Source organism: Lissotriton vulgaris, chromosome 5, assembly GCF_964263255.1.
Source record: "Lissotriton vulgaris chromosome 5, aLisVul1.2, whole genome shotgun sequence".
Lineage (NCBI taxonomy): Eukaryota > Metazoa > Chordata > Amphibia > Caudata > Salamandridae > Lissotriton > Lissotriton vulgaris.
In genome coordinates this window covers 923,761,495-923,788,162 of record NC_141693.1, presented here as the reverse complement: position 1 = coordinate 923,788,162, position 26,668 = coordinate 923,761,495, and the positions used below count along the sequence as shown (strand labels likewise).

Here is a 26,668-nt window from a genome sequence, read left to right as displayed (position 1 = left end):
GACTTCATCCTTGAGGAACAATCCCTCACTCCTCAAGCCTTATTGATCGAGCACGCTGTGAACCATAAATCAATTGATTCTCCTACCACTGGATTAATTTTGGTGGCTTTTGTCCAACTCATCTTTAAGAGACATAATAACTGCACTATATAACGACAGTGGTGGTCACTAACCATAACTGCTTGTCCACATCGATGCGAGCCTGATGATGTACCCCCATGCTTACTGCTACACACATCTCAGATCCTTGCCATATCTCCTACATTATTACATCCTTAGGATGACCCTTAACTGAATAATTCTGTATTCTGGGTTGAAATGTTGACACTCTCCACAGTGGACTGTTTATAAATTTAATTGAGGATTTCAGTACTTTTACCTTGAGTGTTGTATGTTGCATGATAATGTCCCTATCAGTCACCTTTATTTACTTGCATTATGGATAGCACTTGCACACTATTTATAAACTTCATCACTTTCACTGTGCCATCACTAAATAGGAGCACCCATTCAGTGGTTGATTCTGGGAATTGTTAAAGCAAGTCCTTGTTTGGAAACAGGATTATTTGTAAAGAATTAAAATAAATGTACAAATCGCAAAATGAACCTTACTAGCAACTCCAACAAACTGACATGGAGTTGAGTCTCCGCAGGAGACCAAAGTCCTCTGATCCCGACCTCTAACAGATGGCCTCCTCAACCTACCAGTGATGCATCTGTCACTACTTTCAGCTCTATGTGGGTTAACAAGGGGAATGCCGTTGGTTCAATTGCGGTTGAGTAGCCACCATTGCAGATTGTGCACACTCTTATTTCAGCTCTGAATAGCATTCAATAGTGGGCTTACTGGAACATCAGCTTCCACTGGAGGGACAAATATTCTATCTGGTGTGTAGTCCACAAGGAGGATACAGTAGGCTAAAGACCTCAGAGCTACTCTCTCTGAGACCCAAAAGGCTAAAAGGCCAGGAAACGTCTGACCACTCCATCTGAGATCCAAGGATGAGGCAGAATTTTCAGGATTATAGTCCAAATGTCCTGGACTCATTGCAACTTACCTTTGGTAATGATATATCTGTAAGAGACATAGATTCGTTATGGATTCCTTACCTTAGAATTACCCCCAGGCGTGAGACTGGGTCTGGAAAGTTTTTTGTCAGCAGTACCCATGCACATCAAAAGGTGGCATCGATTGGCTCCACGTTCGTCGTTGGTATCGTGGTCGCTGGGATGATGTCGCGGTAGCTACTTAGACGCCGCCCTCGCGCGCTGAGGTCAGCTCTGTTCACAACTTTCCATGCCAGAAGCCTAGAGCCATGCAAGACACCGACCATTGGTGCACAAAATTAGGGCCCTGAAAGGAAGTCCTTAACCCTAGAAAACAGTTTGCAGAACAGGGAGGATGGGAGGGTTGATAAGGAATCTATAACTAATCAATGCCTCTTACACATATAGCGTTACCGAAGGTAAGTACCTTGTTCATCTGAAAGAGACAATTAGTTATAGATTCCTTACCTTCAAATAGATACCCCAGCAACCAAGTTCACACCAGAAAGTCCTGGAGAACAGAACGGCCAAAGAAGCTGTCTCTCCGGACTAGGATGTCCAGGCAGTAGTGTTTTGTGAACGTGTGCATCGATGCCCACGTAGATGCCTGACAGATGTCATTAAGTGGGGCTCCACGTCCCAAAGCAATGGTAGCTGCCATCCCCCTGTTGCACTAGGCGCGTAACCCCACTGGAGGCTCCTTCTTTGCCAAGGGATAACAAGCTTTGATTCACAAAACAACGCATCTAGAAATGGTCCATTTGTGCACGGGCCGACCTTTTTTGGTGCCCATGTAGCCAACAAAGAGCTGGTCATCCACCCGGAATTGTTTTGTGCGATCCAAATAAAATGAAAGCTCACGTTTTGGATCCAGACGATGGAGCTTCTCTTCTTCTTTGGAAGGATGTGGAGGCGGAAAGAAGGTGGCAAAGGTGATGGTGTGTCCAATGTGGAAAGAAGTAACCACTTTGGGAAGGAAGGAAGGAAGGAAGGATGAGTTCAAAGGACAACTTTGTCCGGATGAACAGCCAGAAAAGGAGGTTTAGAACAAAGAGCTTGGAGCTCACTCACTGTCCGCAGAGGTGATGCCCACAAGACAAACACCCTTCCCCGACATCAGCAGTATCAAGGCCAGCAAGAATCACGTATTTGGATGCTTCATGGCCATCCTGAATGGTTTTAGCCCGAAAGGCTCTAAAGTAATCTGAGAAAACCAACAAACTCTCGCTGGCTTTGTCCCGGAGGACAGCAATATATCAGCCCAAAAAGTAAAGTGCATAGACTGTTCTCAGCAATAGACCGGCAGAAGAGAACATTTTGTTTTTTTATTCTCTTTATTAGATTTTCAAGACAACAAGTACCACATCACTGCCATGCAAGGCAGTACAGGCATCAAACCAACATCAAACATCATGTGATTGACCGACCACTCAACGTATCCTGTCATGTGTTACTAGTAATGTACATTGACATTGTCATACCATGGAGTATATATACACATTAAAATCAATGTTCATCATTCATTGACCCTACTTGGGCTTGCAAATGCAGATATTAACACAAAGGTTCCCAAATGTCCTTGGGTTTGGAAGACGAAGTAAGTTCTCCCGCATAAAGTTCAAGGTCTTCTTTTCAGTACTCCAGATCCTCAATCCAGCTGTCCGGATGTGGGTCTAGAGTATTCTCCCATATCAATGCCACCCGGCTTTTTGCCATCAGCAGTGCAATTCTGACAAATCTGCCTACAGTCCCTTTCAGCAGTGGTACGTAGCATAACAATCAAATCTTTGGTGTACATAGCAGAGGCACTTAGGTCATAGACTGTATGTGCCGCACTACTTCTTCCCAATACCTAAACACTAGCCTGCATTCCCAAGCCAGGTGCCAGAAATCTGCGTCTAGCTGGGCACATTGCTTGCAGTTACTGGTGTCCCGGAGACCAAACCTGTGTAGTTTAAGGGGCGTGTGGTAGACTTGGTGAATGCATTTAAATTGGATAATACGCAGATTACCTTTGGGCGTGAGGGTGCTAGTGAGGTTACAGACATGCTCCAATTCTGTTTGTATTAGGGGAGGTGTGAGTCTGTCATTCCAGCATGCAAGGCTTTTATAGAGACTGTTGACCTTCTCATCTCGCACTGCTCTATACTACTTAGTGACTAGCTTGCCACGGGTAGGCGTGATGAGTGGCAGTTGCAGAGAGTGCAAGGAGGGTGGTTCATCAGGAAATGTATTATAAGGTGCTTTTATAGCGAGCTTCAATCTGTGTGTAGTGAATTGGAATAATAGCATTGGGTTAAGAATGTATTGAAGCTCCTTAGGTGTGAAGAAACTCCCATTGGGGTAAATGTCTTGCATTTTATCAATACCGGCCTTTCTTAAAGAACGCTTCGGTCCTTTCTCCTGCGTTACCGAGAGCACTGCTCTGGTGTGCCGGAGGTAGCATTGGGAGCTTCGCCGCAAGTTTACCAATGGACTGCCATGCAGCAATGGAGATGTCTATCGCATTTATTTCGTGCTTTGGCGAGCTTCTCTGCAAATGTGTAAGTATGTAATTTAAAGGGATCGGGTGTGCATCTCCATCTTCCACAGCCACATGAGGAGTGAAGGCATGGGGGTTGTACCAGTAATGCGCGTATTGTGCCTGGGCGCAAACATAATACATGTATAGATCTAGTATGCAAACCCCCCCTTTGGTATAATCTAGCATAAGTGTGTTCCAACCCACCCAGGCTTCTTTGCCTACCCAAATTAAGCAGACTAACGAGCTTCGTACTGTGTTAAAAAAATGCTTGGTCAATGTTATAGGGATGTTCAAGAAGAGATATAAAAAGCGCGGTAATACTATCATTTTTATGATGGAGATGCGATCCGCTAAAGATAATGGCAACGCCGTCCATCTGTCCACTTGTTGCTCCAGGGCTACACATGCCCTCCCATAATTTTCTTTTACCACGAGCTCGGAATCGTGATGCACCCAGATTCCCAGATACATAACTGGGTCAGTAGACCACATCAGCGGATACTCCATACTAGGGGGGCTTGTGATCGTGGTCAGAGGTATGATCACAGATTTATCCCAGTTAATAGCCAGACCAGAGAAAAGGCCGAACCTAATGTATTTGCGCAGCACAGGTGCCAGATACCGCTGAGGCTCCCTGATAAAGAGCACCATGTCGTCAGCATAGAGAGATATGCCAACTGGGCAGTGCATAAAATTAAGAGCAGTCTCTCTATACCACGGACTATAAAGCAAGCAAGGGGCTCCGAGATGGTAGAGGACAGCAGTGGCGATAAGGATTGGGAGAGGTACCATGCCTGGTACCGCTCCCAATCTGAAATGGCACCGAAGTTAGACCTCCCACTCAAACTCTTGCTGAGCGGTCTGTGTATAAAAAACGCACCCACCCAATCAAAATCTCAGGAAAACCCATGGACTTCAGGATCTGAAACATATAGCTCTATTCTATGGAGTTGAATGCGTTAGCTGCATCCAACATTACAGCAGCAGCAGGGATTGCAGGGTGCAGAACGTGATACATCGCAAATATAGTTAGTAAATTGTGGGACGTGGATCTTTCTGTTATGAAGCCAGATTGGTCTGGCGAAACCAAACTTGACATTAACGGTTTTTTCATCTAGATTGATCAGAAATAAAGAGCTGTAGGATTCGCAGTAAGAGGGTGACTTATCTTTTTTTTATTAAAATGATTATCAAAGCCTTTCTGAGCGTCGGTGGCAGCCGACCCATCTCATGTGCCTCGTTATATACCTCCAGCAAATGTGGAATCAGGAGCTCAGCGTATTCTTTATAGAATTCTGCCGTAAGGCCATCCGGCCCCAGAGCCCTTTTATTTGGCAGAGCGCGTATTGCCGCCTGGATATCAGATGCTTCCATTGGCTGACTTAAATATTCTTGTTGCCAACCAAGAACATCCAGAGCTGGAGAATCAGCGCTCCCCGCGACATGTACATGTTAGCATAACAGACACGAAATTGATCCACAATGGCTTGTGGTGTGTAGTGTTCCTCACCATGCGCATCTATGATTTTGGTAATGTTATGGTGCGCAGCGCAAAATTTGAGCTTAGAAGCTAAGATACGGCCTGGCCTGCCCCTCGCCATAGGCACCGGGTATGTGTCTTTTATACAAGTAGCGTATTTCAGTCTTTGCCATCTCATCGTACTCTAGGATCAACTGGTGAATGTAAGATAGCCTGGGTGCACAAGGCCTGGATTTTTATTCTCTTTCAAGCTCCGATAATGCCTTCTCGATCCTTGTGAGCTGTCCCAGAATATCTCTTAAAATACCTGCTGCGGTACTGATGCAAACTCCCCTTACAGCGACCTTGAAAGCCTCCCAGAGAGTCACAGCACTGTCCACAGTACCCACATTTAAATCAAAGTATTGCCCTATTGCTTCCCTGATGGGGTTGGCATAGGTAGGGTCTAAGAGAGCCTCCGATCGGAATCGCCATGTGAATGGGGGATGGGTATTAGTGGGAATAGTAAGGGTGAGCTTAACTGGGTTATGATCAGATAGTGTGCGAGGGAGAGGGATGACATCTGTCACAGGGGGACCGCAACGCCAATCACGCTGCCCAGAAGGCACTGGTAATAAGCAGAAGAACCTCACATTGCACTTATTGGGCCACACCAAGAAGCTTGTATAGTCCCAGCTTGTTAGCCCTCGCAAACCCTGTTCCCTATGCCAATAGCTCACAGCAGCAGGCCATATGCTGTCTCGACGCGCAGGCATGGGCATCGCACCGCTTGTCTCCACACCAAGACCTCAGCTTTACAGGAAAGGAAATGACAAAGCCAGGCACCTCCTCTGGCATCGCTCCCAGGTCCTGACAGCAGACATGTGGGGGTGCATCAAAGTGCCCAGGCTCCACTCAGGCTGGGGGGCGTGGCCCGTACCACTGCCTCCCACTGCCCACTCAGCTCCAGCCACACTCCGCAGCAATCAGGCCTCATCAGATGGATGGATTCGCAGGGGGCTACCGCAGGTAAGACAATGCCATGCCGCACGTCGCAGCAGCCGCGCCAGTCACCAGAAGTCCCACTGGCCCTTGGTGATCAAATTGCTGCTCACGTGGCCGCCATGTTAGATTTCAGGCCCGCTCAGTCTCCCGCCTTCAGCTAGGTCCCACAACCGTCCAGAAAGGAAGCCGCCGCAAGCACAGGCTTTGCCCGCTTCCACGTCCTCCGAACAGTCCACTCTCTGCACCTGGGCAGCCCACAGCAGGCTCGCAGGGCGCACGGCGGAATCGTGCGGCGCTGTCGAGAGACGGGTGGCCGGCTCTAATCCCTCACCATGCCTTTTAGAACTGGGGTCTCTAGTTGGCTATGGTATACACCTTTGATCAAATAGGGACCCTTGCTTCTAAGTCAGGGAAAGGGGATTACCGTACCAGATAGCCCCTGCTCACCCCCTTGGTAGCTGGGCAAGAGCAGACAGGCTTATCTCAGAGACAGTGTGTTAAGCTTTGTGAACACATACAGTAATACAGTGAAAACACTACAGATGGACACAATACAGGTTTTATAAAAATAAGTATTCTTTATATAGACTTATCAGAAGACCATAAACAACAAAAACTCCACAATACTGCACTCAATAGGAATTCTTCAAGATGGTAGAAATAGTTCAAAAATAGGTTATTCACTTAAAAGCAGTCTTTAGAAACAGATAACTCCAACTGGAGATATCACAACGTCAAGGTCAAAGAAATCTCAAAGTATGGCGCCGACCGCGAGATGTGCGGCGTCGGGCCCGGAGTCAAAACAGACCCAAGAATAACAGTACCTAGGAAAAGCGAAAAAAAGACAGCTCACGGCATCGGGGAGATGCGGCGTAGTTGGCGCGTTGCGGCATAAGTTTCTTGCTTTGGGTGAGATGATGCGTCTGGACCGGGATACTTGCGCAGGCAGGTGAGGTGTGGGTTCCTGACCGGAGAGGAGGTCACGATGGTGCCAACACCGCGGTTCCGTACGATGTCACGGTGTCGATGGATTCTTGACCACCCACGTTGACGATCAGCTCAGTGATGATGTCGGCTTCAGAGTCGATGCGGCAGAGCAGCAGGCATCGGGCCTGTGTCGCTAGTCGGAGCAGCGCTCACGGCTATGGCAGGCTTAAGATGTTGTTTACTGGTGTCGATGGGGCACGGCGGCCGTCGTCGGTTCTACGCCGGAGCAGATTACGGCGTCGCTTGCCGGCGTCGGTATTGCAGATTCCTTCTGTAGCACTAGAACAGCAAATTCCAGATGCAGGCAAACAGAAGGGGGTGAAGTCTGGTATCAGTGAGACTTCAATGAGGAGGCAAGCTCAAATCAAGCCCTTGGAGTAATATTCTGCAAGATGATGAAAGTTCTTTAAAAGTTCCTTCTCCTTTCCTTGGAAATGAAGAGACCACTGCAGGCCAACCCAGCAAACAGCACACTGGCAGAGAGGCAGTCCAAACTCCAGCAGCTTCCTTGGTTCTTCTCCTTGGCAAAAGGTTTGTCTTGTTCCCAGAAGTGATCTAAAGTCTTGGGGTCTGGGCCCCAATATTTATACTAGCAAATCCTTTGTCCTCTGAAAGCAGATGGACCTGTGCCCAGTCCAAACCAGTTCTGTGCAGTCCTGGAGCACTTTGTTGACAAGACTCCTTCTTTCCTTTGACAGTGTGGGCCAGGGACATCAGACGCACCACAGGAAGTGGAGCCAGCATTGTGGAAGACAGGCACAGCCCTATTCAGACCCAGGTGCTACTCCTCCCACCCCTCTGCATGCAGATAGGTATATTCAGCCTTGTGCTGACTCACCCTGTCTCCTGGAATCCCCCAGCCCCTGTCACTCACAAAACCAGACACCAAATACACAAACTAGCAGAGACAGGCTGGGTGGTTAGGCAAGAAAATACCTACTTTCTAAAAGGGGTATTTTCAAACACAGAATGTTAAAACCAACTTCACTAAAAGATGTAATTCATCATTCTGCGTTCAGTCATACTAAATTTGAATTTCTACCATGTTCCCTGGGTCAGTTAAGATTATAAGTTGTTATAATCAATCTGCCCATTCTGGCCTATGGGGAACAGGTAGCCTTGCAATAGTGAAAAACGAAAATGTCTGTAATTCACTATTAGGACATGCCACACACACCAAGGCATGTCCTACCTTATACTTACAATGTACCCTGCCCTTGGGCCTACCTTAGGGGTGTCTGATAAGAAGAAAAGGGAAGGTTTAGGGACTGGCAAGTGGGTGCACTTACCAAGTCGACATGGCAGTACAAGACTGCACACAGGCTCTACAATGGCAGGTCTGATACACAATTTTACAAGCTGCTTCTGTGGGTTGCACAACCAGTGCTGCAAGCCCACCAGCAGCATTTGATTTACAAGCCCTAGGCACACATGGTGCACTGTACTAGGGTCTGACAAGTAAACCAAATAACTCAATCATGGAGTCACTAATCAATACATCATTTAACATAGGGAGCTATTGCACTGTGGCACTGAATAGCAGTGGAACAATGCCCAAAGCGTCTAACTAGCAAAAACCTATCAAAACAGAGGAGGCAATCAGTAAAAAAATGGAAGGGAGACTCACACCAATGGTACCAGGTCTAACAGCGCCACCCGCTCGGATACAGCTCTGGTGCACCTCTTGGACACAGCAATGGAGGATCAGGGCCACCCAGCCACCAGTAGACACCACAAGCAACGTACCCTTCTCTGCAGACTTAACTGGCCTCCGGGCTTCAGTGGGCGTCGATCAGTTCACACGGCTGCCATGTTCTCACAGTGCCGCCAGGCAGTCAGCAGCAATCAAGCTCAGCGGGGTCGATAATCATGGCATCGATGCCCCTGGCAGTCACCCCGCAGCATTATAGCAAAATGCTGCAGGTTTTTGAACTTGGATGGCGTCTAGGAAGCAGGATATTTGAAGAATTGGCAAGTCCGCTGGTGGGGCTGCACTACAGTACAGCCATCTTTTTGTGCGCCCTCTAGCACCCCCGAGAAGAGAACATTTGTTTTGCAAACGCCTAAAACCTCTTAAACTCTCTGTCAGGGGCATTTTTTAGAAAAGAACTGGGACTCATCTTGCTGGTTGAAGCCTGAACTACCAGGAGTAGGATGTTTAGTAAGAAAATCCGGGTCAACAGGCCCCAGGCTGTAAAGTCTGGACACTTGCTTAGTCACCAGTGGGCAAGAACAGAGCTTTGATGAGGTGTCATTGAGGGCCTCATTGAAAGGGAGCAAGGATTCTGATGTCACTGGCTCAGGATTCAAGATTTCCATAAGTACATTTTTGGTAGCCTCAATAGATGTTAGTTATAGATCCAAACCCCCGGCTGCCCATCAGATTACCACTGAAAATGATGCATGTTCTTTCGCTGGAGGTCGAAATGGAGAGTTCAACCTTATATCAGAAGTATCAAGCCCAATGGCCTTTTCCAAGCCCATGTAAAAATTGTCATCAGCATAATGAGAAAGTAAATCATCCCCACCGTCACCATCATCATTACTGGATGGTGGCAAGCTTTGGTCAGAATCCATGCCAAAAAGATTATTGGACATCTGATGGAGTCTGCCCTGGTACAGGCATAGGATTGTAGTCAAGCTGTATGGTGACCAGTCGCGCTTCAGTAGTTTCATAGCTCAACATTGGTCAAGATCGGGCTGAAGACTGATGAAGAGTGTGCCCTTGTACATGCATAGGATTGAAGTCAGAGCATATGGCGACCAGTCTTGCTTTAGTAATTTCGTAGCTCGACATTGGTCGAGATCGGGCTGAAGTCGATTCAGGGTTATAGATCGGAATCAGTGCCAGTCCAAGGGGGTCAGAAAGCACACAAAATTTAGGGACCAACTCTAGAACCAGCTCCACAAAAGGAGGTCTGGAATCAGACTGGCTCACACTGTGATGCTGCTGCACCTTCTCTTTTCATATAGAGAGGTTGAATGTTGTTGAGGTCCTGCTTTGCTTTCTAGTGCTTACACTTGGACTTCAGTTTTGACTTACTGGAGGACTTTGTTCACATAGTTGAGTTACCACAGGAATAAGAGTGAATCCGAGCCCCTGACTTGGAATGAGACTCACACGAGACCCACAACTTCTTCTAGTGTTTGCTGATGTACAGCTTTGCTTCTTGGTGCAGATCACCTTCAGGTGCATGACTGCACACTTGTTGCACAACTTCAAGTCTTGTCCCGAGCCCACCACCAGAGACACACCTCGAGCAGGATCATGAATGACATCTTTACAATTGTGGAATGGCTGAAATCTGTAGTATTGATTTTGGAGGGGGAGGGGGGTCGCGGTCAACATTCCCCAAACCACTGGATTTCAGTTTTAGGAGTCTTCGGAAGGTTAACAAAATTGGCAGTGAAGCTCTGCATCCGCTTTGGGAGTGACAGAAAGAAAGGGAAGTAAGCACTCAGGCGTGGCGGTTATATGCACCTTATCGGGCACTTCCAGGGTGGTGTGGAGTCGAGATGGTGGAACTGCACGGCACCGCCTAGTGGTATGTAGAATTGGTGATAGCAAAAGCTCTCCGGATCCAGTCTGGCACCTGGGAAGTATGCTAAGGTTAGGATTCTGCAGTTAGATGAATCTATCAGAATACTTATTTTTATAAAAGCATGAGTTGAATTTTAGAATATTCCTCTACAAGGTTTCCCTGGATCTTTCTGATAGCAAGAAATTAATTTGTGAATCCCGTTAAGATTATATAGCATGCTTTATAAAAATTCAAGACTAACATTAAGAATATTTGATAAGATTCTACACTGTGTCAATCAGACAATGTTCCATGAACAGGAACTTCACTGTCATCAATAGAATGTGCTAGATTTATCTTTCAGATAATATCTCACACAACTTGTGAAGAAAAATATGCAGAGGAGTTTTTAAGATCAGAAAAGGAAAAAGACATCACATTTATACTCAAAGCATTGCAAGTTGGTATAGGAGTTCGGGTTGAGTACTCACTGTCTTGTTGACTCGATTTGCCTTTCTGGGTAGCATCTGATTTTGATTTCTCAAGTACAGCTCCATACAAAACGGATCTATAAATAAGAAATAAAAAACCACTATATAAAATTTGAATATAAGCACGTTTAATATCATTACCATTTGTTTTAAAATGAGCTATTCAAATAACAGATAGGACAGAATTCTTTGAGTTTCTGGGTTGAGGGAAAAGCCTGCAGATTAGGGTCACAAACTTGTAAAGTGGATGTTTTCCTCCCTGCAAATTGGGGGAAATTGTTTTCCTGAATCCGGATTTGATTCATTCTGTCACCAATGTTTGAATTTTTTTAATACAATTTTTAATTTCGTTTTTTTCTAAGAACAACGTTAATTTTGTCACCAGAGTATTTGTTTTTGAAAAACAAATGTTGAACACTTTTACTACCCAGAGATCAGATTTCCATTTTGATTTTTAGAATACTAATTAGCTTTACAATAACTGAAAAATGCTTAAGCCCTTCCTGTGATTTCATCAGGGTCATAAGCTTCATAATGTCATTTAATTTGACGGCATGAAGATGGAGGGTTTTGTGACATAACTTCCTGTGAATTCATCCTGAGGCCAAAGGCACGTGATACAACTTCTGAGGTCTGACCTGGTGAAATTACCCCACTGAAGAGACATACTATCACAGTAAACAGAGCTTGAATTGTAAATGTGGTTTCCACGCAAGGAGAGTGACTAGAGGGTGTGTGTCAAGCTGCAATTAAGTACACCCCTAAATTTACAATGTAAGCAACAGAAAAAACATGCACGACCTTTATGGGGTGCTCATATTTCTAGTAACTGCAGTATCTGTCATCTATACAATTGATCAACAATAATGCTTAAAAGGCAATTACCGTTTCCATATTTTTACAAATTTGCAAATCAAGGACACCTAGTAGTTTAATTCAGTGCTACATCCACTTTCAAATTACTGCTCCCTGGGGTCCAGAGAGACCAGCTTTATAGCCACCAGTTAAGAATACTGTTGACTGGGCACTGAGGCTGGAAGTCAACGGAACCGTACAGGACAATACTACCTAGCACAGTTAAATCGATATTTGCCACGACATTTCAGGTTAACAGAGCAAGTTGAAATGTAAAAAGAAAGCTCTACAAACACATTCAGATAAGATTTTAAGGGGAGCATGTTATATTGCTGCAAGAGGAGCTGGACCTCAATCTGCACCATGAATAAACAACTGACATCAGTAGAGGGAGAACAACAGTGTTAAAACATTAGTGATACAAGAATGTATGTATGTACATTATACATATATGGTATTTCTACAGCGTGAACCCAGCCAAAAGACAGTGGAACGCTGTACACTTTTTACTTAATTCCTGTTCAGGTACGGAAGTATCATTTTCGGTCGATTAATGTGGATATCTCCAAAGAGTTTCCCCTTGGGTAATCTTGTTACTTATGACATGTAGATCAGGTTGAAAAGTGTTGCTCTAGCCGCATTCTTCCGCTGTATTCTTGATAATCTAGTAGGATGGAATACTTCTGATGGCGAGTGGGGCAGTGGTCCAAAATCTGGGTACACTCACTGAGAAGGACTGGGTGAAAGTTCTCTTTTTTTCTAAACAAAGGTACTTCGAGAATAGAATGATCCTAAACACAACATTGACTGTGTATGCAGGTGGTGGTATGGATTAGGTAAATGGTGGGATGCTTTTGGAGAATGTTCTTATGATGTGTTGTGAGAGGTAGGATACACAACTTGTGGCAGTTGTTGGGGTTATCTTAAAAACATGAATGAAGCTTATTCCATGTCAATCATCTGGTGGTCGAAGGAAAGACTGATCACAGTGATCCTTAAAATTATTGGACTCTTACTCAGTGAGACAATGAATTGTGCTTCATGGCAAGTATATGAAAATCCAGCACATGAAAACAAGATTCTTGAAACTTCTGAGTATGTACATCAATGTAGAACCTCTAATAGGGAAGCAGCCAGTGGCGGCTCCTACCCTAAGGTGGAGGAGCTTTGCCCCACTGCTTTGAAGCAGTGAAAGAAAGGAAACACAAAATAATACTAACCCAAGGTTATTATCATTTTATGTTTTCCTGCTGCGGCCGGTCTGCAGCCAGGCAGGGCTGCTCCAAAGACAGAGGAGCAGGGGGTGGAGTGGTTTGCCCACTCCAAGTTTGCATGAATCTTTGGTCGGCACTCTCGAGCCAGCCAAACTTTCATGCGCACTTTGCATGTTATCCACGCAGGCTGCATTATAGCCTGAGTGGAGAACATGCCCAGGCTCCAAATCTCTGTAGTGAGTGCCGAAGCACGGCGCTCAGACCAATCTAAATGCTGCATTGCAGTGTTGCAATTGGCTCATGGGAGTCTGGGCGCTTCCTGTACCGGCCCCAGGGAAGAGACGTAGACACGGAGGAGAGATGCGCCATCAGGTAAGTGTTTTTTTTCTTTTTCAAACTTCCTACCCACTCTCCCCCCCCCCCACCCCGATCTGTGCCGGCCGCCACTGGAAGCAGCAGAATCTGGATTTAACTAGGCCAAGTGCATTTGCTTTTATGTTAACATCTCTGATGTGGGTATTGTTCGACCTGAGATCCTGTCCTGCTGGAAGCTTCTTCGAGGATGATTTACAGCACAATGGGTATCTAATAACAACGTCAGAAGAAAACAGTGCAAGGATATAATTCACTGCTAATGGCTGTTCAATATCTACAAACATCGATGTGAATTAGTGCATGATTTAAGAAAATATATAAAATACCTGTCTTCCGAATGCTGTATGATAATTATATTAAAGTTTGGTGGCAATTCATTCAATATGTTGAGATGCTGTGGTTGAATAATAAGATTTTCCCACGCCTATAAAAAGAAGAGTTAGTTTTGAGTCAATCGTTCACAGATTAATAATACGTTCTTAACAATACATGTGTCACCAAGGTAAAACTTAAGTGAACTGGATTATGTTTTACATTAAAGCAAATTTTGCAATTAATAACCTTTTTCTTTCAAGGGAGTCTTCTCTTGATTCTTTTGATTACTTTTGAATTTTGCATGAAAAATATCACGGCTGTTTATTGATTATAGAGTTTTGCAAGGCGCGTATAAGACGGTGTGAAAACAATATAAGCACTCCACAGGGAAGGTGCAATAAGGAAATACTGATCACTGCCCTGAAAAATGTACTAGAAACATCAATTAAACAGTTTTATAATATGAAGGACCGGGGTGGTGAACAATGGACTGCATCCTGGGTTCTCTAATGAGACAACTATAAAGTGGAATGAGGGAGCACTACTGTACAGAAATGCATAGGTGGTCACACACGGTTAGTGTAAGTGAAATTATTAAGTATTGTGCAGTAGGCACGACAGCCAGGCAAGTATTTTCACGGGGGAGATGTGTAAAGCAGAAGCATTGCAATAGTGGAAACAGGCTAAATAATTAAAATAGCACTAAAGATAATGCGACGACGTGTAATGATGGAAAGTTGCCCAAAATGATACACGACACATATGTAAAGTGTCACTCTTATTTATTTGTATTTGTTCCCTAAAGAGCGCCGAGCCGGTGCGCACTCGGTCTGATCTTTTGCCCTCTCAATGTCCGATGCGCGCGCAGCCGCCAACATGGCCGCCGGCACGTCACGTCACGGCGTGACGTGCAACTGCTAGAACGCCACACTACATATCTCCCCTTTTTTCCCAAACAATGAAACGGTTAACTTACAGTCCGCTGTCCATGTCAAAGTCTCGAAACCTTGTCGGTATCACCACTGCTCTTCCCCTTCGGGTCAGTCTCACCTGGGTGGACGGAGTCTCTTTCTCCTGAGTCTCTACGTCACCCCTTCCACTTCTAAGCGCAACCGCTCCCTCTTCTTGTCTCCTCATGTCTCTTTCCTTCGCATTTTCCCTGGCTGCCCTCGCCAGCTCTCTCTCCATGCTGATCTTCTCTTCTCTCATCCAAAAGAAGGACTAAAGTGTATACTATTGAATGTACGCTCTATGCCCAAACACCAACTTCAGATATGGGACTTACTACATACATCATCACCGGATCTATGTTTCTTCACAGAAACATGGCTCAAGCCCCATACAATCCCCGCTATTACATTAGGGGTCCCCCTAGGATATAAGTTCTTAAACATGGACCGCCCTAACAAGATTGGAGGCGGTCTGGCTATTGTATACAAAGAACACCTGAAGGTTACCATATTGAAGCAAAAATGTTGCCCAATTCTAGAAATCATAATTTTTAGAATAAATCTATCTACCAAAGTGTCCAAGAAAGTAGCGCTTATTTATCTCCCACCAGGACCATGCTCAGGTTTTACTCTTTCTCTTCTGGAACTGCCAGCTCCCTATCTTAGAGCCAAAGAAGACTTTTTTCTTCTGGGCAATTTTAATATTCACACAGATATCCCAGAGCTCATAGAAACTAAATCCTTGATTACTGATCTTTCAACCTTGGGTCTGGAACTGCAGAATAATGGACCCACACATGAAGGGGGACACTCTCTTGATTTGCTTTTTTCTAACAGTGCTAAAATTCATTGTAAAACTGCCACCCAGTTGGAATGGACTGACCATTTCCTGGTGGAATTTTGCCTGCCTGTAACTAACACACGCCCTCACAAAAAAAACCTCCCACCAATATGGCGCCGTCAGGGTTTGGGAAAAGCCCACATTTCTGGAAAAAGATAACGTGGAAGACACACTTGCAAAATTTAATAATTCCCTAACTGAGGCAATAGACAAACTGGCCCCATTGAAGCTGCACAAACAATTCCCCATAAATAAACAGGAAAAATGGTACACTGAGGCACTGAGGCACTGAGAACTGAGAATCAAGGATGTAGGAGGTTAGAGAAAAAATGGAGGAAGGCACGTACAGAAGAGAATAGGAAGGCATATTATGATGCACAAACAAACTATTATAAAAACATAAAAAAGGCCCGCAAGAATAGTCTTGTCCTACAATTAGCAGAAGCAGGAAACTCCTCGAAGGAACTGTATAAAATACTGGAAGCATTTGTTAAACCTACAGCCTGTGCCAGTCCAGATGATTTCTCACTACCTTTGTGCAATGAAATATCACTGTTCTTTGAAAATAAAATAAACTCTATTTATGAGAAAATTCTGAAAGCCACGAGCTCAAACTGTAGCACTTCTGCCCCCATCATACCCATTCAGAGAAAAACCTCATTACTAACCTTTCCTCCAGTCACTGACACAGATCTCCCCCTCCTTACTAGCCATATAAAATCTGGCTCCCCCGACGATTTTGTACGAGCTAAAATGATGGCCCCCCTGAGCACCCTTTTAGGACCTCAAATCCAAACTGTTATAAATCACTCCCTCAGAGAAGGGCATGTACCAGCAGAATGGAAAAAAGCAGTCGTCAACCCCATCCGGAAGAGTGCCGCACTTCCATGGACGGACATTTCCAACCTTCGACCCATCTCCCTCTTTTCCTATCTCAGCAAATTGACCGAGAAGCATGTGAATACTCACCTGCCAAATTACATCGAGGCAGCGGAGGGCCTGGACCACTCCCAATCTGGTTTCAGGCCCAATCACAGCACAGAATCAGCCCTTCTCTCAGTGACCGACAACATCAGGATGTCACTTGATAGAGGGGGCTCAGTGATTCTGGTGCTGTTAGACCTATTCGCTGCTTTTGACACGGTGTCACATGAACTCCTTTTCGGACGCCTGAGAGATGTGGGCATAGGAGGCGCGGCTATGTCATGGTTGCAAAGCTTTCTTTCGGGTCGCTCACAAGGTGTTAAGCTGGGCTCCCACTCTTCCACCCTTAGGGAGCTCACCAAGGGAGTGCCACAGGGCTCATGCCTAAGCCCCACGCTTTTTAACGTGTATGTGGCCCCCTTAGCAAACATTATAAGATCATATGGGTTTACCCCGGTGTCATACGCTGATGACACCCAGCTTTTATTTCCTTTCCAAACCCTCACACCCGCAATCCAAAAATCTTTTGCGGATGGAATGAGAGCAGTGGCACACTGGATGGCACAGACCTACCTCCAATGCAACGTGACCAAAACCGAGGTCATGCTGTTTGGGGGAGCAACTCCAACATGGTCCCCAGATTGGTGGCCCTTGGAATTGGGACCTGTCCCAAGCCCCAAACAAACAGTGAAAAATCTTGGTATTAAGCTAGATCAGGCACTCCTACTTAAGGAACACACTACTCAAGTCACAGGTGCTTTTTTTCGTGTGGTTGGGCTGCTACGACGCGTCTTTCCATTTTTGGCAGACAATCATAGGAAAACGCTTATTCAGACCTTAATAATAAGTAGGATGGACTACTGTAATGGCCTATATATATCGGCAAATGAGGAACAACTGGAAAAATTACAAGTAGTCCAAAACACTGCACCAAGGCTAGCCCTCAATGCCCCTCCCAGAACCCCTTCCCGTCCCCTTCTACACCAACTCCACTGGTTACCAGTAAAGCAGCGTGTTAAATTTAAGATATGTTGCACGATACACAAATGCCTATTTGGCACTGATCCCAGGTACTTAAAGGAAAAATTTGTTCCATACACCCCTGGACATACAACTGCTTCAGGTCCCCAGGGTCAGAAGAGCCAGACAGGGCGGCCGAGCCCTTTCCTACAAAGGACCTGTCCTCTGGAACTCCCTAACCCCCGTGCTGAAGAAAATCCCCAGTCTTGAATCTTTTAGAAAAAACCTTAAAACATATCTCTTCACCCTGCCTTAGATATAACTCCCTAGTGTTACAGCCAAAAATCCCCGATAGTCACTAACCAGTGGAAGCACACGCACAGAGATATCCCTTCGGGAATTGAATCAGGCGCTTTATAAGTCCATAAATAAAATAAATAAATAAATAAACTCCACATCCGCTTGTTCCTGCTCAACGTTGCTTTCCTCCATGTCTTCTAGATCTGCTCCACCTTGGCTCCATCGTACCACTCTGTTGCATCTTGCCATGCGATCCTGGGACCACACATTTCCGTCGCTTAACAGAGCCGCTTTGTCATACACCTCTTTGACCTGCATAGGCTTACTGTACTTGCTGTCTCCCTTTCTTTGTAGTGTAGTCAACTTTACTCGCACCCATTCGCCCTTTTCCAATTCAGTCTTTTTCACCTTTCTGCGGTTGTTGTAGTGTCTCGCATAGATGGCCTGTGCCTTTTCCAAATTGGCTTGCACCACTGCTGGGGACCACTTGCTCGTTATGGTTTTCTCTTTCCATACACGGTTGTCCCGAGTGAATGGCTCACGACCCCTCAGTATTTGGAAGGGGCTATATCCTGTCCCTGTGGGGGTGATTCTGTACGCCCACACCATATGCCATATCTCCTTTTCCCAGTCTTTGTTGCTGGAGATGGCTGCTTGCACCAACCCCATCACCACTCTGTTAAATCGTTCTACCAGCCCATTTCCGGCCGGATGGTAGATAGAGGTATGTTTGACTCGGATATCATTCCTTTGCATAAAGTTGCTCCATTTGTCTGAAGTGAATTGGGGGCCGTTATTACTCAGGATGGACTTGGGGATGCCCTCTCTCACGAAAGTGTCAGACAGGAACCTTATGATAGTCTCTGTATCCATCGTCTCATCCACTTTCACCTCTGGCCATTTCGAATATCTATCAATGAGGACGCACACGTATTTTTGAACCCCTTGGTCATCCAGAATCGGGCCCAGGATATCCACCGACAACTCTTCCCACGGATTCTGCGGCGGGTCAAATTTTCCTAGTGCCGGGCGTAACAGTTTGAGTGTCTTATCTGCACCATGGCACTGTAAGCAGTCTCTGACGTGTCTCTCAGCTCGCAAGTCCATACCTGGCCACCAGTAGTTTTGCTTGGTCCTCAACTTCATCTTACCTATTCCCAAGTGGCCTTTGTGGAGCATGCTTAGTAACTTGGGAATGATGGTTGCCGGGGGGATGACCTTATATCCCCTGTACACGACCACTCCTTTATCGTCCATCCACAAGTCTTCCCTGATCTCGTAGTATGGTTTAAGGTCCTCGCTGGTCTGTCTCTTGTCTGGCCAGCCCTTTGTGATGTATGATTTCACCTCCTTTATGGTCTGGTCTTTGTCATATGCTTCTTTCCACTCCTGATTCCCGATGACTCTTTCTTGGTCCTCTGTGAGTGCCACCAGCTCTTCCATCCCTGTTTGGTCTTCCTCACTCTGTTCCATGGCCGCCGCCCTGCTTAAGTAGTCTGCCACTCTGTTCCGGCTGCCTGGGATGTATTCTACATCGTACCTGAATTCCAGTAGTTTCAGGGTCATCTTCGAGATCCTGGGCGTAGCACTGGCATGTCCACTGGATGTTAGTACCTTCAGTAAAGGCTTGTGATCCATTTTCAACTGGAACCGTGTGCCCCACAAGAATTGCCTGAACCTCGTCATTGCCCACACTACTGCCAGCATCTCTTTTTCTATGACGCTGTATTTCTTTTCCGTGTCGCTCAGTGTGCGGGATGCAAAGCTGAGTGTCTCCATCCTTCCTTGTCCTCGGTCCTGCATCAATACAGCACCCAACCCCTTATCACTCGCATCGGTAGTAAGCACTGTCTTTCCCTGGGGGTCATATCCCTGGAGTGGTACTGCTCCTACCACTCCCTTTTGATGTCAGCTGCCCCATATGAAGAGTCTTGGTGGCGAAGTGCTGCACGAATTTACTGTAGTATTCCGCCATGCCTAAAAATGATCTGACCTCCTCTTTGTTGGTGGGCGGTGGTGCTTCACATATTGCCTTTACATTCTCTGCTTTCGGAGTTACTCCTCGCACCCCAATCTCGTGCCCTAGGTAGGTCACCGACTCCATGCCTATCCGGCACTTGGCCCATTCTGCTGTGAGGACATTCACATCTAGGATCTGTAATACTTTGTTGAGTTTTGCGTCGTGATCTGGTTTGTCTAGCCCCATTACCAGGATGTCGTCTTGAAAATACTGGATGCCATCCATGTTTTTAAACAGTTGATGCATCAGTTTCTGGAACACCGCAGCCGCCGATGCCAGTCCGAACAGCATGCGGCAGAACTGATAACACCCAAAAGAGGGGATGAAGGAAGTTAATTTCCTGCTCTCTGGGTGCAATGCGATTTGATGGTAAGCTGAGGTCAAGTCTATAGTGGAGTACCACTTGATTCCTCTGGTCTTGGCCAGCATTTCTTCAATTCTAGGTAATGGGAACTTCTCCACCACAATGTTCTTGTTCAATTCCCGCAGGTCGACACACAGCCTGACCTACCCGCTGGGTTTCATGACTACCACCAATGGTGCGAGCCACTCCGCGCACGTGATTGGTTCGATGATCCCCTTTTTTTCTAAGTCCTGCAGCTCTTCCTGTACAGCTTCTCTCACTGCTAGGGGCACACTTCTCACCTTATGGGCGACTGGTACGGCCTCCTCCTTTAGGACTATCTTGTGGGAGAATTTCTCCAGCCTTCCCACCGTGCCTCCGAATACTTTGGGGTACTCTCTCTTCCATTTGTCAAGATCTGGCCAGACTTCGAGTTCGGTGAGCAGTATCTGCTCTTTTTCACCCAGATCCAGCTTGATGCCCAGGTCGCCCTGGACCAGCCATCCTAACACCGAGGGCCCTTTCTCCGATATGTATAGCTTGCAGAATGCGGAGCGGCCTCTGAACTCAAATTTTAGGGGCTGAATCCGGCCATGGGTATGCGGTCCTCATTATATGTGACTGGTCGGATGTCCAGCTTTTCCAATTCCGGGCCTAAATGTGGCTTAAAGATTTCGTTCCACACCGCTCTCTGGACGATGGTGTAGGGTGAGCCTGTGTCTGCCACCACGCTTATCGGTACTCCCCCTATCGTCAACTCCAGTACAGGTTTCGTCGTTCTTCTGCCATCCACACTTAACACTTGGTCGTATATGCAAAGTACGGTGACGACGTCCTCCTCTGCGCCTTCCTCTTGCTCCTCACGATCTTGGTCGATGTATTTTACCATGTTTTCGGACGATTTCCTCCGGCACACCTTCTCGTAGTGGCCCACAATGCCACAGTACATACATTTGGCGCGGAACGCTGGGCCCTTCCTGTCGTGCGCTTCATGGGACCAGTTTCCACATCTGTAGCACGATTTCTTGCTGCTCCCCATCTGCTTTCCTGGTGGGCCCGGGTTGCCTTTCCATTTGTTGGGTCCCTTCGATGACGACCCCTTGTACTTGTAGTCTCTGTGGGGCTCCTCATCGTCGACTTTATTCACCATGGTGCTGGGCGCCGTCTCCTTCTTCGTCGCTTCCGCGCACCTGCGGGCCAATTCTGCCCTCTTGACTATTACCATTACCTCCTTCAGAGTGGTTTCCCCGCTGGCCCACAGCTTGTCCTGTACTGCCGTACTCGTGGTGTGCATCACTATCTGGATGAATTCTTCTTCGAATGTGTCGTATTCACATGTGGCCGCCAGTTTCTTCAGAGCCGCCACGTATTCCTCTACCGATTCTCCTGGACGTTGTTTCCGTTGCTGGAAGTTGAATCTATCAACCGATACGCACACAGCCGGCCTGTAGTGTTCGTTCAAATCGTCGATGGCATGGGCATACACATCGCCATCTGTACTTGCTCATTTTTTAGGCACCAGGCTTTTGTAAATTCTGAGCCCTTCTGGGCCTAGGTTAAGTAGTAGGATGCGCTTCTTCCTCTTGCTGTTGAACTTTTCTTCATTTTCATCCTCAAGTACTTCTATGAAATTGTCAATGTATTGCCTCCAATCTTCCCACTTCATGAGTGGCCCTCCTGGCTTGGGCAGGAACTGCACTGGTGCTGTCGCATATCCCGCTTGTGCACTCATCTTCTCACTCTTGACCGTGGGTGGAGTGCCGCTGTGGCTTCTGGGACTGCCTGGCGTGCTGTCCGATTCCTATTTCTCGGCCTGTAACTGGGGACCTTCTGTGTCTGCCCACTCACCTTTTCCTGAGGTAGCCAGCGCGGTTTCCACGTCGCAGGTTCACCGTGCTCTTAGGCGCACTACCCCTGGCTCCTCCTGGGTTCTTTCTCCCTTTTTTTTTCACTTGCTTGTGTATCCCTCCTGTGGGTGTGCTTTGGGCTCTGCCGCGCTCTTTAGGGTGGGGGGCCGCTTGTGGTAGCTTACTTGTCCTTCCCCTGTCGGTTGGTTTCTCTGGTTGTTTGGCTCAGCTTTCCTGCTCCACGTTCTGGCTGTATGAACCACCCGTTGGTCTTTACAGTGGCTAATTTCTGTTTATTTTCGTGTGCAGGTTTCAGCATCCCGTCCTCGTCGCCATTGTAATGATGGAAGGTTGCCCCAAATGATACACAACACATATGTAAAGTGTCACTCTTATTTATTTGTATTTGTTCCCTAAAGAGCACCGAGCCGGTGCGCACTCGGTCTGATCTTTCGCCCTCTCAATGTCCGATGCGCGCGCAGCCGCCAACATGGCCGCCGGCGCGTCACTTCGCGGCGTGACGTGCAACTGCTAGAACGCCACACTACACGACGTTACTTACCATCAGCAACGCTATTTCAATCAAGCTACCACATATTCATCACCTCAGATAGTTCCAGTCGCCAGACTGAATCCAGGATTTTTATCTAGCAATGCTCCTGCGTGAATATAAGGAGCGATGTGCGACTCCGGAAGAGTTTGTGCCACCTGGAAGAGATGGCATGAAGCCACATATATGTGCCACTCCCGCACGTAGACACAGGTTTAGTTCCATGTCCGTGCCCCAGACCCGGAATAACTGGTGATGTCTGTGTGCTGATCTGTAGTTGGGACGGTTTTAGAGGTTAGAAGAGGGCAACTCCAGAGAATGGGGAGGTGGGAGTTCAGTGAGTACCTTGTTCTTCTGATGGATACTTTTAACCACAAATTTCTTACCGTGGAATTGATACTAAAACAGCACATTCCCAAGTAGGGGGTCTGTGGGGGGGGGGCTTAGACCAAAAGTCTTGCAGGATCGAATGGGCAACATGCCCTTACCACTGGGCCTGATGATCAAGTACTTTGTGAAAGCTGGCATTGACATCCACATAACACCCTGACTGATGTCAGGGACATGCTCTCCGTGTATCAACGCACAAGTATCAAGCTCCGTCCTCGTGGAATGGAATCTCAGACCTTCCAAGGGCTGCTTCTTGGGCAGTGTGTAGGAGATCAAAATGCAGTGGGGTATCCACCTCAACAGGGTCCTTTTCTGCACAATCTTCCATTTGTTGACCCAGGAAACCCTGCAAAAAGCTGATAGCCCACACGGTGTTCCTTGGTACAATTAATGTAAAATTCTAAAGGCCTTTTGGGGTGGAGCCAATGGAGTCTCTCCTCTTCTTGCAAGGGTTGAGGGTGGGCAAAAAAGATGGTAGGGTGTTAGATTGGCTAATGTGAAAATAAGTCACGACCATAGGCAATGGTGCTGGAACAATTTTCAGAGTGGGTGTGCAGCTTTGAATTTTACATTCATGAAGTTATAGGGATTGTGAAAGATCCAAGCGCCACTCAAAGAACAAGTGTACCAAATATATTCAGCAAAGAGCGGTAAGGATTTAGTATGCAGCTAGTGTAGGATATTATTAGAGCACACTTTTGCAAATAGATTACTAAAGCACGGTGTGATACCATAACGTCATTTACAGATAGCACATTTTTCGTTGAAATGGGCACACCATTTTTATAGGCGTGCAGATTTACTGATAAAAACTGCAGTTTAACACTGATTTATTTCAGTGAACTTCAGGGTTTTTTTTAAAAATCTGTGTTAAGCTCTTATAACACACAAAACCCATAACTTTTCCTTAATCTTTGGTCAGTCATAAGCTTTTATTCGATATGCAAGATATCTTATAAGCACACTTACAATACAACCATTTACAATGTACAAAAAGCATCACTTTAAGAAATCAGTATAAAGTCTCATTAAAAAAGATAAAATGACATAAAAATGCCCGATAATAATTTAGCTAAAAAAGAATTAAACTGCTACTGACAGTCTCTTGCAACGAATAAGCCAAAACTGTTTTAAAAATGTTGCTGTTCCACATACAATTGGGGGGGATGTGTCCGTCGTTAGGATACGTAAAGCTACTAGGTAGCTACGTGTACCCATGTTTCGGCAAAGAGGTTTCAGCCAAAAGCTCCTGGGCTTTGCATAGTCCGGGCATTCAAACAGGACATGTGCGATGGACTCTATCCTACTCGGGCAACAAGCACAATTGGGGGACGTGTGAGCCGCAGACTTCCAATTCGATACCACAGCACCAAGCGGGAGGGAACCAACTCTAAATTTAAAATATAGGGCTCGGTCAAAAGGGAGGGTGATAAGATCCAAGTAGGGCTCAAAAACCACAATATCTTTAATTAGTAAAAAGGCGCTGGAACAATTTTCAGAGTGGGTGTGCAGCTTTGAATTTTACATTCATGAAGTTATAGGGATTGTGAAAGATCCAAGCGCCACTCAAAGAACAAGTGTACCAAATATATTCAGCAAAGAGCGGTAAGCATTTAGTATGCAGCTAGTGTAGGATATTATTAGAGCACACTTTTGCAAATAGATTACTAAAGCACGGTGTGATACCACAACGTCATTTACAGATAGCACATTTTTCGTTGAAATGGGCACACCATTTTTATAGGCGTGCAGATTTACTGATAAAAACTGCAGTTTAACACTGATTTATTTCAGTGAACTTCAGGGTTTTTTAAAAAATCTGTGTTAAGCTCTTATAACATACAAAACCCATTACTTTTCCTTAATCTTTGTTTTTTATGTGAATCTCTGTGATTTATTTTAATCATATACAATATCCAAGAGTCAGTGCACATATGAGAGGCAATGTCTCACCTAACCGAAAAAGCCAGGATGCCAAATACAGAGAGACTTTCAAGAGGCCCACAAAGAGAAAATAACAGTGCAAAAAAAGGGAGATCTTCAAAACATAGCGCTTACACATATAGGATGTTTGCTGGATTCAACCAGATATTGTATAGATATCCCAAAGAAGGTCAGTGATCGAAATCTGTCCCTCACAGTCTCTGCAGGGCTTAAACTCTGAATGCTTGGATGGAGACATCATACTGCACAAGTAAAAAAAATTGTGAAGAAAATTCACAAACTCTGGAGAGAAAGCTCCAGATCCAAGTCGAAGATGCAGAAAAAAGGGAACTAATGTTGTGCCGGGGTGGGTGCTATATGGTTACAGTGATACAGTGATCTGACACCACTTCTGGCATCCATACAAAGCCAGTACTCTCCAACGGGGATGTGGGAGCTTTGAGGTTTTTAAATCCTGTCTGTCACTTGGGATTACTCTTCAGGTGAGGAATTTGCAAGTAGAAGAATTTGTTTGAAATGGCAGAGCGAAAGAGCTTTATATCAATTACATATCTTCACAAATCATAAGATGGTAGATAAAACCAAAAGAGAGAGGCTACAGCAGTGAAAGGTTCAGAAGAATCAGCTTAGCCCGTTCACCCATGCCCTGTCCAGAACCTTTCCGGTGCTCCCGCACTTCAGCTACTGTGACTACCACGCTTTTTCCACCACAGTCATTCTCTTCCCTCCACAAAGTCCAATTTCTGGATGGCCTCTCTCCCAATTGGGAGCCTCAGAGACTGGACTCCTCACTCTTGAGCCTGGGGAAGGCTGAGGTGTTCCAGTAAGAAAAAGAGAGCAGGGAAGGGTGCTAGGCCTGAAAGGGGGCTCCATTGTCTTCATATCAGCTAAAAGCAATCTAGTCGAAGGAGGACCCCTGCCACCCAGGGCGACAACAGGAACCACCCAGGCCAGCCCTAGCATCTTATGCAATATAAAAAGTTACTTGCAAGAAGCACTTTCACCAGTTACTAAAGAGGAAACAACCCAAATGGAAAACCTCATCTGCTGTCCAGAAGGAAGCACTCCATCCCAGCACCCACTCCACCTACATAGCAGGGAGCAGCCCCTGTCCAGCACCCACACCAACTAAGTAGAACGGAGCACACATTGTTAAGCATTCTTACCAGCTGTTCAACAGCAAGCATCCCTAACCAGCGCCCTCAAGGGATGTGCAGTAGGAAGAATCCCCTGCCCAGCATCCTTACCTGATGCCCAGCAGTAAGCACCGCTTGTTCAGAAACCCTTCCAGCGGCGAAATAGAGATTATTCCATCCATAGAATCGTCAAATTCTGCCCAGAGGTCAGCTACTTCACAAAAAGCACATTCTGCCAACTCCAGTCATTTCATTAGCTGCAAAAGGGGCACCCCCGGCATTCTAAGCAGCACCAGTGCTAGTGATAGTTTCCCAGCAGGGTGACCCTCTAGTAATACCCTCTACATCTGCCCAGCAGGGATGTATGACGTTACAACGCATACATTTACCACGCATGCCTTTACAATGCGGTATTTACAACGCATAGTGCTTTGGGGTGCTGGATAGTGAATAGTTTAATTTACTATTCCAACTCCAGTCCCAGTGGACACTAGGGAAGGTGTTGGATAGTAAATTAAACTTATTCCCTATCCTAGAGCGCCCCCCAGCGCAATGCGTTGTAATGGTTTTCGTTGTAAATACCGCGTTGTAAAGGCACTGCGTTGTAAAAGTTGCGTCGTAAAGGATGTTTCCCGCCCAGCAGACAGTATTTCTGTCAGTCCACGCAACA

The 26,668-nt window shown here is 46.1% G+C and overlaps 1 protein-coding gene across 1 annotated transcript in view; it reads right to left on the bottom strand.

Annotated features, from left to right (window-relative positions):
- The window catches only part of CFAP46 (cilia and flagella associated protein 46), a 1,558,477-nt gene that overhangs the window by 437,910 nt on the left and 1,093,899 nt on the right, over nt 1–26,668 (bottom strand). The window contains exons 47-48 of the mRNA XM_086922533.1: nt 13,805–13,902; nt 11,035–11,111 (exon numbers count right to left, since the gene is read on the bottom strand). Coding sequence (XP_086778659.1) covers nt 11,035–11,111; nt 13,805–13,902 — 175 coding nt within the window. The remainder of the gene's footprint in view (nt 1–11,034; nt 11,112–13,804; nt 13,903–26,668) is intronic.